The following is a 12,980-nucleotide window of genomic DNA, read 5'->3' as shown; positions in this document are numbered from 1 at the left end:
TTTTTCCTCTGAACTAACTGAATGCTGTCTGTATGCCGGATTAAAGTAAACTTGTCAGCTCCTTTAACCTTGCTTTCCTTATTAAGGCAGATCAAAAGATCCTGTGCTTTCCCGGCATGCCGACAGCTTTCTGGGTGCTGGCTGTGGGTGGATCTTACACCCCCACAGAAGCTGCTAGCTGGATTGTGGAAACAATCACTTTGATGCTAGAAAAGAAATAGACATCTGATATCCTGAATGAACTTTGTCTCATCCACATCTTGCTTCAAACATGTACCAGCTCTCCATTCTGTCATTGATACCACATCTTTCCAAAATAAGATCAAAAGTGCCCCTCCACCCCATGCTGACCCCACCTTACTCCAGGCACACACATTCACACCCACAAGCAATTTTTTAAACTAGTGGTCATCCAGTAGACCAGAGATTTGTCTTAGGTCCAGAATTGTGAGTATTCTGAGATATTTCCTCTTCCCTGTGTCAGTCCACATGGCCTTAAGTAGCTGATCAAGAAGGACACATTTGTCATTTGAAAGTTCTGTTCTAATGGCTCTCTCAGTTATCTATCTTCTGCAGGTCCTACATGCATATATACTGAGAGATTCACAATTTCCCTTTATTCCAAAGCGAAAGTTGCTTATCACCATATCCCATTCTGACATTAAAATGAGCTTATAGTACATTGTGTTGTTAGATAACCCCCTGGATAGAGTGCTGGGCCTGAAGTCAGGGAGACTCATTTCCTTGGTCAAGTCTTCTAAATACCAAGAGGTTATTTTTCTAAAGTTGTTCTGTGATTAAGCATTTATATATCTGTATGAACCTAAAAAGCTGGAGAAAGAAGTCTTCACTGAATGGCTTTGGGGAGAATCTCAGGCTATATTCTTTTGACTTGACCGTGTCTATCCTGAGTTATAAGATATATAATATTATGTATGCTCTAGTATGGACTGTCCATGAAATGCTCCTGATGAAATAAGGATGATCAATTAGAGAAGAAGACAGCTGGATGCTTCACCCATAGCAGATAAAATTTCCCTAAAATTAGGTGTTGTCCATTCATGATTGATGAGACCCTGCCTGTATAGTCTGGGCTTCTTTAATAAAATCCCTAACTGGCGAATGACCTCGTACCCCATTTAGTCGGTCCTATATTTGGACAGATAGCCGTTCTGAAGAACCTTGACAAGTACTCAAAGAAGGCAGTGATGCAAGCCCTCTGTGCGGGAGTGGGGGCTAGGGTTATATGGGGGACTCAATAACTCATAATGCAGCCCATTCCATTTATGGAGTGCTCTAATGTTTAGCAATATTTTGTGCACTTCAAATCTCACTCTGATTCATCATATATTATATACATTGTTCCTACGTATGCTGCCACTCACAATAAATCCAAAACCTACAATTCCTATTTCATATCAATAACAATCAAGTCCTGGAAAATACAATTATGCTACCCTTAAACCTTCTTTTATTTTATTTTATTTTACTTTTCGGAGCGGGGAAGGTGAGACAATTGGGGTTAAGTGACTTGTCTAAGGTCACACAGCTAGTAAGTGTGCCATGTGTCTGAGGCCACATTTGAACTCATGTCCTTCTGATTCCAGGGCTGGTGCTCTATTCATTGCACCACCTAGCTTCCTCCCTTTTTCAGACTAAATATCTGAAGGTTCTATGAAAAAACTATCATTGGACTTTATAGCCTAAATGGCTCTCAACATCACGGTTGTCCTCTGTACTATCTCTAGGTTTTTTATGCACTTGGTAAACTGTGTGACTTAGAATAATGCTCATTTTAAGTAGCACTTTAAGATCTGCAAAGCACTTTTATAAGTTGTCTCGCTGACAAGAAGTTTATTCTGTTATTTTCCCCATATTACACATGAGGTCACTGAGGCTGAGAGAGGTTGAGGGGGTTGCCCAGGATGTTACACCATTATGTTCCTGAGGCAAGACAATCCCAGTGCTTCCTGATTTGGGGCAGGAGATTGTCTAGAAAATCACCCCCCCCCTCAGAAGTAACCACAATGCTCTAAGTAGTGTCAAGAGGGCAGAACTCATCACGACTATAACCTATGAAGATCCTGAAACCAACAGTAAAGTCTTACCAGTAAAGTACATTCCAGTAGATTCCCAAATTAATGAGGGCAATAAAAACACCTGCAGCCAATTGAATCAGAAGATTTGGCATTGATGCAGGTCTGTGTAAATATCAGAGAAATGAGTATGTGTCTGATATGGCCAATGTGCTAATTTGTGTTGCTTGACTATCAATGTGTATAATGAGTTTTGTTTTTTCTTTTGTTTCCTATTTTATTATTTAACATTTTTAGTTTTCACCTTTGATGTACACAAGATTTGGAGTTACAAATTTTCACCCCATTTCTATCCCCCCACACTCCAAGATGACATATATTCTGATTGCCTCATTCCCCAGTCACCCCTCCCTTCTGTCAACCCGCTCCAGCCGCCCTTATCCCCTTTTCTCTTACTTTCTTGTAGGGCAAGACAGATTTCTATACCACATTGACTGTATATCTTATTTCCCAGTTGCATGCAAAAACAACTTTTTTGAGCATTCACTTTTAGAACTTTTGAGTTCCATATTCTCTCCCCTCTTCTCTCTCCACTCACCCTCCCTAAGAAGGGAAGTAATTCAACATTGGCCACACATGTATCATTATGCAAAACACTTCCACAATATTCATGTTGTGAAAGACTGTATTTCCCTCCATCCTATATTGTCCCCCTTTATTCAATTTTCTCCCTTGACCCTGTCCCTTTTCAAAAATGTTTGCTTTATATTAACTCCTTCCTTATCTGCCCTCCATTCTATCATTCACCCTTTCTTATCCTCTTCCTCCTACCCCCTACTTTCCTGCAGGGTAAGATACACAATTGAGTGTGTATGTTATTTCCTCCTCAAGCCAAATCAGAGGAGATCAAGATTCACTAGTTCTCCCTCACCTGCCCCCTCTTCCATTCCAGTACAACTTCTTTCTCTTGCCACTTTTAAGTGAGATGGTTTACCCCATTGCCATTGCCTGTTTATGTTCCCAGCCAACTACTTGACCATTGAGCTTTTCAACACGGTATGACTGCTTGTAGAGTAGAGATTACTTTGTCCCAAGCTTTAGGGGCTATGCCGTTTTCAGAGCTATTCCTACTCCACCATCACTGCAAGCTTTGCCACAGCAGTACTCCTCCTCACCCAATAACTGCCAACCAGGACCGTGACCCAGTTCCAAGCAGGGCAAAGCAAAAGAACCCTGCCTCTGTGCCAGCAAAGCACTCACTGCACTCTCACTGCGATCCCCTGCTAGATTCCTCCCACCATGTGGGCCAAGGACTTGGGAAGCAGCTGACACAGGAGCTCTGGAAGTAGTTGCAGGAGATTCCTGCTGCTCCAGCTGCAGCCACCACCCTCAGAGTTGGGGTCAGACTGGCCACTTCTCTCACCTATATCCAGCAGTTTTCCCACTAACGTCTGTTGTCTTTGGTGTTTATGGGTTGAGAAGTCTGTTAATTGCCACAGCTCAGTGATTCATGCCCCTAAGGCTTGCTCCACCCATGGTCTCAGTGGTCCTAGCGGCCCATGCTGGGCTGCAATCTGATGCCAGTGTGGTGGGATAGACCCTTCCCAGTGACCATCCAGGTACTCCTCGGCTGGAGGCCTGCTTCCCTTTGCTATTTCAGGAGTTCTTCAGCTATATAATTTGTTCAGAGCCATTTTTTACAGGCGTTTGGAGGAATTTGGGGGAGAGCTTAATTGAGTCCCTTTTCAGCTGCTATCTTGGCTCCCTTCTTGTTTTTCCTTAATGAGGCAAAAGGAAAGGGGTAGTAAAGAAGAGAATTCACAGTTGAAAATAAAATAAAATAAAATTTTACTAAGTACTATATGTTCCTACAGCATTAAGACCATACTATTATGAACACCCACTGATATGTTACCTTTAATGGGCACCAAATACATTAAATCAATGAAAAGCATAAGCTTAAAATTTCCCCCCATAAACCTAGAGTTGACATGTTCTGTTGCATTTCACTCAGAGTCTAATGATCAATCCAGTCCCTATACACACACCCTACACATATATACACATTGCTTCTTAGAGATGCTCTTAAAGTAAGAACTTGTTTCGCTTTCATATTTGTATTCTAAGCACTTAGTAGGGCCCAAGCACAGTAGAGAATTGTGAATAAATGCTTGATGATTGATTATGTGATTGCTGGTGCTTAAAGGTTTGCTGGGATATAATGTGTCCAAAAGAAGGAATCCAGGAAGATGAAACTGCAATCCCTGCAGGTCATTTGGTTGAATTGAGGTTGTATAGCAAAAAAGAGCAGGAAAATTGGGGGTAGGGGCAAAATAAGAGTCCTAAAGAGTACAAATTGGAGCAATGGCTTCAAGGTGCAGGGGGAGATTCCTGCATGACAGAAAGATAAATTTCCTGGCAGTTGGAGCTGTACAGTGAGTACAATGGACTGCTTTGGGACTCAGTTTGATTACTGGAAAACTTTCATTGGGGGTTAAATAGCCATTTGTTCAAGATGCCATATCTAAGTTTACCACTTAAATTCTTTATTGGCATTTTGTAAATAACTAAACACATTGTCCTGTTAGAATCTAGGTCTTCTAAGAGCAAGGAATGTTTCACTTTTGTTTTGTATCCCAAACAGTGCATTGGCAAATACTAAGTACTTAATTAAGCACTTGTTGACTTATAGATTTATGTTAAAGGGGAAGGGTAAACAAGCATTTATTAGGTGCCTGCTGTATGCCTTGCACCGTGCTAAGGGCTATAAAAATATTGTACTGTTAGATCTTCAAACAACCCTGAGAGATAGGTGCTATTTATACCCCCATTTTCAGCTGAAAAACCTGAGGTAGACAGAAGCCTAATGACTTGTCTGTAGTCCTACAGCTAGTGTCTGTGAGGTAGGATTTGAACTGAGGTCTTCCTGATTCCAGGTCCAGTGCTCTACCCACTGTATCATCTAGCTACTAAAGTTGTGTGTGCATGTGTTTCATTAAACTTTGTAGAGCTCTGATGACAGTGAAGCAACCTGAGCTTTCTAGGACTCCAACAACCAGGGAGGGCATACCTCTCTCTTCTAACCCCTTTTGCCTACCTGCTCAGTCTCCACTCCCCTGGCCCTGAACCACCAATCTTTCAAAGCCACTTTAGTCATTATGCCCCTGCCCAAGGCCTCTTTTCTTCACTAGATTTCCCTGGTGTGTAAGCAAACAGTAGTTTTTCACTGATTTTGCTATAAGTTTTAAATTATGAATTTCCCCTCCTCTACAGAAGACAGAAATGGGTATAGGCCCAAAGCAGAACCATTTTGAGAGGTAAAATATGCCTATTTATTAACTACTACAAAATAGCTGTTTATTAAGAACATGACCTTAGTCAAGTAAACTGGCTTTAGATTTCTTATCTGTAAAAGGCACACATTAGATTAACTTTATCTTTAAGATTCCTTTTAGTATCAATCCAATAATCCCAGGATTTGGAGAAAAAAAATATGTATTCCCAGGGCAAGTCAGTTTGGCAAGCTATCAGGTTATGAAGGCGAGTAGACCTGGGAATTGTAGAAGGTGATTCTTTTGAGGCATCAGTTGGACTAGGTAGTCTCTGATGTCCCATTTTTTTTCTCAGGTTCTGTGATTCTATGAAGCTACAAAGGGGGAGAGCATTGACTTGTGAGTTCATCAAAGGCACAAAATAGATTCTAGCCATTTGTAAAAGACTCTCAACCCAGTTGCCCTCTCTGAAAGTTTTTTACCTTGTTTGTTCACATCAAGCTCAACCAGAAGCAACATCTGCCAGTTCTAGAATTGTGCACCCCTCTGGGTGACACAGTGACACAAACCCTCCCATGACGGCTGATGTCCGCTGGTCTCTGTTGATAGCAGGGACAGAGATTTCCTAATATGTTTTCCACTTGTGTTTTTTTCCTTGGATGAGGAACACAGCTTGAGAGGCCCGAGGCAGGCATGGTCCCCAGAACTCCTCATGGACTTTCATGTCTCTGGGGATTCCACTGTCAGAGACTAAGCATAAGATCACTGAGAGACAGAATATGTTTTAGAGGCCAATGGAGCCTTATAATAAACCCCTTGGTCTTATATCACTGTCCTTGTCCTTGATGTGGGGACAGCTAATGTCCTTTTGTGTTTCCATAGGTGTTGATGGAGGAATAGACTTTACCATCTGCCCCAGAACAAAACATTGCAGCTCCAGAATTATTTTTCAGCAGCCCAAGCCTACGATATTGACTGTGCTGTTATTCTTACAGCTCTTTGCCTCTTGGCAGGCTTGGGGATATATGACATGTTCAGGGATATGTGGCTTCTTGTACAGAGAAAGATTTGTCTGTTGTTTTCTCTCCTGCTCCTGCCGCTGCTGCCGAAGCTTCCAGTCTCTGAGAACAGGACAGAAGAGCCATGCTGCTTCTATCAAGTCAGCCCCAGCCTTGTCAGAAATGGGGATCTAGTGATTGGGACTTTTCTCTCCATGTATTCAGTTGAAGTAAACAATGACATAGGAGCAGCACTTTTTGCGAATAAACCTGACAAGGACTGTCGGGATTATAAGTAATTGCCTGCTTGCCTGTGCCTCTGAATTGGCTGATGATTACAGAGGTGTTTAGGGAAGACACAGGGCTGCTGATCCAAGGGTCTCTTCTACCCTCTTTTCTCTCACTTTTGTTGCTCGTGGCAGGTTCTATCCATGTGACTTTCTTTTGGAGCAAAGGAGTGAAAGGATTCTCTGTCTGTCACCCTGCCTGATTTTTTCTGTCTCTTCCTGTCTCTGTGTCTGTGTCTGTATTTACATCTCTGTTCATATCTCTCTCTGTTCTTTCACTTATCTTGAGCCAGTGGAGAGAACTGGAGCTTTGTCTTGGCTCTGCTCATGTTCTGAATAACTCTAGTAAATAGAAGAACCTAGCGTCTAGCAATGAAAGTTCAAATATAAATAATAAATATCTTTAATATAGAAATTTGGTTTAGACCTAAACATGGACATACACCTGTGTGAGTGCACACACACACACACACACACACACACACACACATTCCTTCCATTGGTATCCCTTCCAAATTTCACTATGAGGTCCCCGCAGGCCATAAGGGATTTGCAGCAGTGGTTTAAGGAGATGAAGAATGGGACACAGAAGATGACAACTGTGACCTCTTCTGTATATCTCTGTGTCTGTGCAGCTCTATTGCTTCTGAGTCCTTTCTGTGTTTTACATTGCATTTGTACCTTTCTTTTCTCTCCTCCACATTTTCATCTTCAGTGGTTTAAATAAGGAAGTAATTTAATGTTTGCTTTTATTTCTTGAATATTTTAAGATATTCCCACTTCTTTTCCCCTCTGTAATTGTTCACCACCGAGTCTCAGGGAATGATAGTAGACAAGAGGCTGGTAAACATGCTCTCACTCTATGTATAGCAATGGGTGAAAAGGCCATTGTGAACCAAATTTCCTTTTTGCTTTCTATGTAGAAATTGACAGGCGTTTCTTTTAAAACAGTTTATTCAAATGGACAAGAAAATTGGGTTTTTTTCCTCCCTTATTCTAATTCTAGGAATTGTGAATGAAGAAAGAATGGAGAAAGGATTTCAAATTCTCAGAAAATAAGCAGGTAATAGAGGGAAAGTCAGTTTGGCTGTTAACGACAGAGTGAATGGGAAGGCCTGAAGATTCCCTTATATTTGCCTTCCACCTTCTGGAACATAGGTCTGAATTACCTAAAAGATGTGAGTTGCTAGAGAAATATTTCTGGATTTAAAACATTTTGGAGAATATTAACATGAATGTGGGATATGTTTGGCTATGAGTTTGGGGCTGGTTGATTAATTTCTTGATAGTAACTTACTTTTTTTCTCAGTCTGTACCATAAAAGCAAAAAGGTAAGGAGAGATGATAGGGGAGAGTGAACACCCTCCAGATCTTGGCCTTAATACCCTTAGCACCTGCTAGCAGATTCTGTGGATACAATCTTCGAGTGTTTCCTATTCTTCAAATACATTTCTTGGCCACTCGTTTCTTTCTCCTGGAGATCCTCATTTTGCCCCTTGAAAATCCCCATCCTTCCAGGGCTAAGAATGTACTTCATGAAGCCTTCCTTTATTGGGAAGGTGCCTCTCCCTGCACAGCATTCCTAATTCTCTCTAACTACTCTGCACTGCCTTTTGTTGCAGGTTTATTGACCTGATATGTTTCCATTGATTGTAATCCTAGGCTTTCTGGGGACTGGAGATGTTTGGATAAGTAATGGGAACATACCAATGTCAGGTATTATCCTAACAGAGTTGGGAACATCCATAATGCCACCCAGTAAAGACAGCAATAGTCCTTATCTGCTATTTTTGTTTCTGGAGAAAAGTTGTGCTGTTCTGGATAAGACCCCTAGACACAGGCATGATGTCAAAGAAAAGGAGGAGGCCTGTGGCACTGAGGTCCTGGGTTCTCAATACACATGTAATTCTACTTCCCTGAAGTCATAAAACTTGGGAAAGAGGGGCAGACACTAAATTGTTAGTCACACATCCTTCTAATAAGAGATCTCAACAAGAACTCAAATGCCTAGAAGGTACAGCAGCACTGGCCAGAAACAAAAAGAAGCAGATATAAAGAAACTATGGGAAGGAAGATTTTTTGGAGGGGATTACAGGGATACTCACAAAGGTACAGTGTGAGAAAGGAGGCAGGGGACATTTCAGACTTCTGGTGTCTTGGATAGAGTTAGTACTCTTATGAGAGTAAGTAGAGGGTTATATAGAGTTATTAATTACAAGCAGAATCACTCTTTGGGAATAGGGACCATGGTAGCTCATACCTGGATGTGGCCCAGGGTTCAAGACCAGTACTGGCTAAAGCTTAGTGATGTCAGGGGAAATTGTGAGTGAGGTGATATTGAAACACAGTCTCCAGAAGAGAACGTGACTTTTTGTAGTCACTTCTGGTCTTACTCTTGAAGGATGACAGGATATTTTTTTTAACTTCCCAGGACGTCTTCATTTCTCTCTTACAGGATGCTACTATATTCATTATATGAAATGCTATAGGTGAGATTCCTTAATAGAAAATGTTAGATTAGATGACTTCTGGGATGCTTGCAAAATCTCAAACTATGTGATTCTGAAATGGTAGGTGTTCATTATATCTTTGTTATATGAATGAATGAATAAGGGAGTGAGTGATTCTGTGAGTAAATAAGTGAGTAATTCTGGCATTCAGAGCCTTTCTAAGAACTTAAAGAAAATAGTCCTCAATATTCTAATCACAAGAAGGAAGCAGTATAGGAACAAACAGGACTGTTATTAATACACTCAAAATCAGCTACAGTTCTTACCTACCACCCTCACATGGCTGGAGCAGGCCCCTTCCTTAAATTAATTTCTTTTACAGGCTTTGCTAATGATTTCTACTTCTCTCCCTTTCAGGTGGCTATACAAAAATTATCAACAAGCCCTGACACTAATATTTGCTATAGAGGAGATCAACAAGAACCCTAATCTGTTGCCCAACCTTACCCTGGGATTCCACCTCTACAACACCTACCACAGTGATGAGAAAACCTTGGAGAGCTCCCTGCGCTGGCTGTCTGGGCAGGGCCAGTTCATCCCTAACTACAGCTGCTGGGAGCAGGACAAGTCTGTGGCTGTCATTGGCGGAGTCACTTCAGCTCTGTCTGTCCAGATGGGGACCCTGCTTGACCTCTACAAGTATCCTCAGGTGAGTAATATTGATCTTGCTGCCTTCTGAGGCTTGATCAGACCCTTGAGAGGCAGCAGAGTCAGGAGGCCCAAGTTGAAATAGCTACCTCTGCTTCGTACTGGCTATGTGACCCTGGTCAAGTCCCTCAATCTCTCAGTATTCTAAGCAGCAATCAGAGACCATAAATTTTGGAGAAGGTGATAACCTTCATTGGTAAATGTTAAATCTTGCCAAGAAACTCTCAAATCAATGACATCAACAGTACAATTTTGAAAACTCACACATGGAAGAGAGTAGTTCCGCCATTTACCACAACACTCCCTTTATTATCAAAGATATAGTCATTGTCATTGTCATCTAACTTCTTTCAATGAAAGAATCCTAGAGATTTTACAGGCCTAAATTCCCATTTTCTAGAGAAAGTTCCTGAGCATATGGGGGATTTAATGCCTTCTCCATAGTCTCAAATATAATTTGCAGGAAATCGGGACCATAACACATATGTTTTTATACTAGTCCATTGCTCTAAGCACTATATCCCACTATCTGTGTTTCATCCTCGTGTGTTATATTGTCTAGGAATATAACTATCAGTTTTCTGTTCCCAAAGAATATTTTTTTCAAAAAGGAATACAGTGCATTGGTGTGGAAAGTGCAGGTTCTGGGCAGCGATAATGAGAGTGACTTTTAATTGTGGTAGAGAAGAAAGGAAGGACACATTGATGAGATGACCTATTTAGTAAAAAAAATAGAGAAGAGCTTACTAATACAAATCCCCACTCTCCCTCACACTACTAAATGCATGACAATATAAAAGTGTGAACTGATAGAGATGATCATTCTTCTTAAAGTCTGTTTTGGCTTTCAAAGATCAAATATCATCTTTCACTTCAAAGATCAATCGCTGTAACATTTCCTCTCGGCTACAGTGAAAGAATATGACTCAACCTTAACTCTTGCAGCAAAAACAAAGCTTTTCTATGCATACTATCAAATGTTTCCCTGACTCAGAGAAAGTTAGTCATAGTTAGGGAGAGAGATGACAGAAGCTTTATTATTTATACCTTGAATGCTTAAGGAAAAACTGAAGAACTGTTAGTGTTAAATTTGAAAATTTTAAAAGCCAACTTAACGAATGATAATGTACAGAAACTTCAGAAGTGCCCAAATATCAACGGGGTTATTGAGTTGTGTGTGGCCATGACCCAGGTTGAAATGGATTCCTTTTGAAAACCTTATCATCATCCTCTGCAATAGTAGTTGGCCACTGCCGGGTGTTAGAGGTCTTATCACTTTCAATTTTTTTATTTAAAATGTTCATTTTGTGTGAATATTTCTCCTGTCTGTGTTCACTTCATTTGCCATTAGTTCTTACAAATATTTCCAGGTGTCTCTGAATGCAACTCTTTTATCATTTGTTACTGAGCAATGATATGTCAATGTATTTAAATGTATCTCAATGTTTTTAAATGTAATAGGGTGCTCACAGCAATTTACTAATTGATTATAATTCTCCTATATTCAATAACTTCAATATGACAAATAAAGGTGCAATAAATACAAACACATGGGAACTTTTACTCTTTCCTTGGTTTATTTAGCTGAAGTGGGGCAGTTGGAACGGTCATTTCCTCCCATTGACACGTCCCGACTTTCAATCTCCTTCCGTCACTCAGTAAACTCTTTTCCTTTGGAGAGTTTGAAAGTTCTTTTGAAAATTCATTTAATCCAAAAAAAGAAAAATAAAGAATAACAAAGAAAATTCACTTAAACCATATTTTTCTCCAATCAAGATTCTAATATGTATTATCTAATGATCTGTCTGACTCTGTCTTTTCTACTCAACTCCTATGCTATGTGACATCAGCAAACATATTCATATTCACTTATTTCCAGTGACCTTTTCCTTCATCTCATCTCACCTACACATAGAGAAGGTCACACCATTCACCATACCACCACTCAAAAATATTCTATTTCTCTGTTCATAAATTTAGAAATTCCATTATTGGGTGACAATCTATTGTTTTTCTACCTCTCCCACTTCTCTGCAACTCTAAATCCTGTTCTTCATCTTTATTATGTTCTAAAATCCCTCCAGCCTCAGTTCATTCCAAGGTCATTACCACTACATGAGTTATTCTTCACTCTTCTCCATCTTGATTCCCAACATGACCCTATCCAACTCTATACTATTCCTTTGAGTCCTTTGCTAACTATCAATAATATTGTCCTAATATGCACTAGTTCTATATAACTCCCAGCATCTACTGCCTTCACTTTCATTCCTACATTGCTGAAAGAAATTGGAGAAAATCATGAAATCATGCTGACTGGATCCACTACAATTTTACATTACATAATCAGAACAGGGCCTTCATTGCAGCAAGGCAAATTTGATTCTATTCTCTGTTCTTTTTACACACACTCCAATTGATTTACAAAGTCACTCACCATAGTGATGTTTCAAAGCATTTAGTACCTCAAACTTTCCTTGGCTCATCTTCCTGCCAGCTCTTTCAGCTGAGAAGTTTACTTCATATCAATTGATTGAGACACTTTGCTGAGATCTCTCTCTTATCCTCAGCTCTAATGATGTATAACAGAAATAAGGATACATGCTAATGTTGAAAGATATAGCTAAAGGCATACTCCTTAGAGGAAAAATGTATACCCCTGAATTGTTTTTTTTTTTCATCAAAAGAGAGAAAGCAAAGGTGTGTGTGTGTGTGTGTGTGTGTGTGTGTGTGTGTGTGTGTGTGTGAGAGAGAGAGAGAGAGAGAGAGAGAGAGAGAGAGAGCACAAATCATAGAAAAGCAGATTACAAAATAGAAAGTATTTCAATGAATTAGGCACACACACACACACATACACACACACACAGCTAGGCTAAAAGTCAGTAAGACTCATCTTCTGGAATTCATATCTGCCCTTAGATACTTACTAGTTGTATGATGCTGGGCGTGCCACTAAACTCTTTTTGCCACAGATCCTCATCTATGAAATGAACTGGAGAAGGAAGAGGCAAACTATTCTAATGTCTTTGCCAGAAAACCCTAAATGGGGTCACAAAAGTTGAATATGACTGAAAGAACCAATCAACAAATATATATATATATATATATATATATATATATATATATATATATATATATATATATATATATATATATATATATATATATATGGTTTTCTCATTTATCTGAATGCCCAGTTGGTCGATCTGTTTTCTCTCATTTTTTCTGT

General features: G+C 40.0%; 1 protein-coding gene across 1 annotated transcript in view; it reads left to right on the top strand.

The window, feature by feature from the left end:
- LOC118844262 (vomeronasal type-2 receptor 26-like) overlaps positions 1 to 12,980 on the top strand; it is a 37,453-nt gene that overhangs the window by 2,154 nt on the left and 22,319 nt on the right. The window contains exons 2-3 of the mRNA XM_036752148.1: positions 6,304 to 6,601; positions 9,461 to 9,752. Coding sequence (XP_036608043.1) covers positions 6,304 to 6,601; positions 9,461 to 9,752 — 590 coding nt within the window. The remainder of the gene's footprint in view (positions 1 to 6,303; positions 6,602 to 9,460; positions 9,753 to 12,980) is intronic.

The sequence above is a fragment of the Trichosurus vulpecula genome, chromosome 1, assembly GCF_011100635.1.
Source record: "Trichosurus vulpecula isolate mTriVul1 chromosome 1, mTriVul1.pri, whole genome shotgun sequence".
Lineage (NCBI taxonomy): Eukaryota > Metazoa > Chordata > Mammalia > Diprotodontia > Phalangeridae > Trichosurus > Trichosurus vulpecula.
The sequence above is the reverse complement of the archived record's forward strand: the minus strand, read 5'-3'. Positions and strand labels throughout refer to the sequence as shown.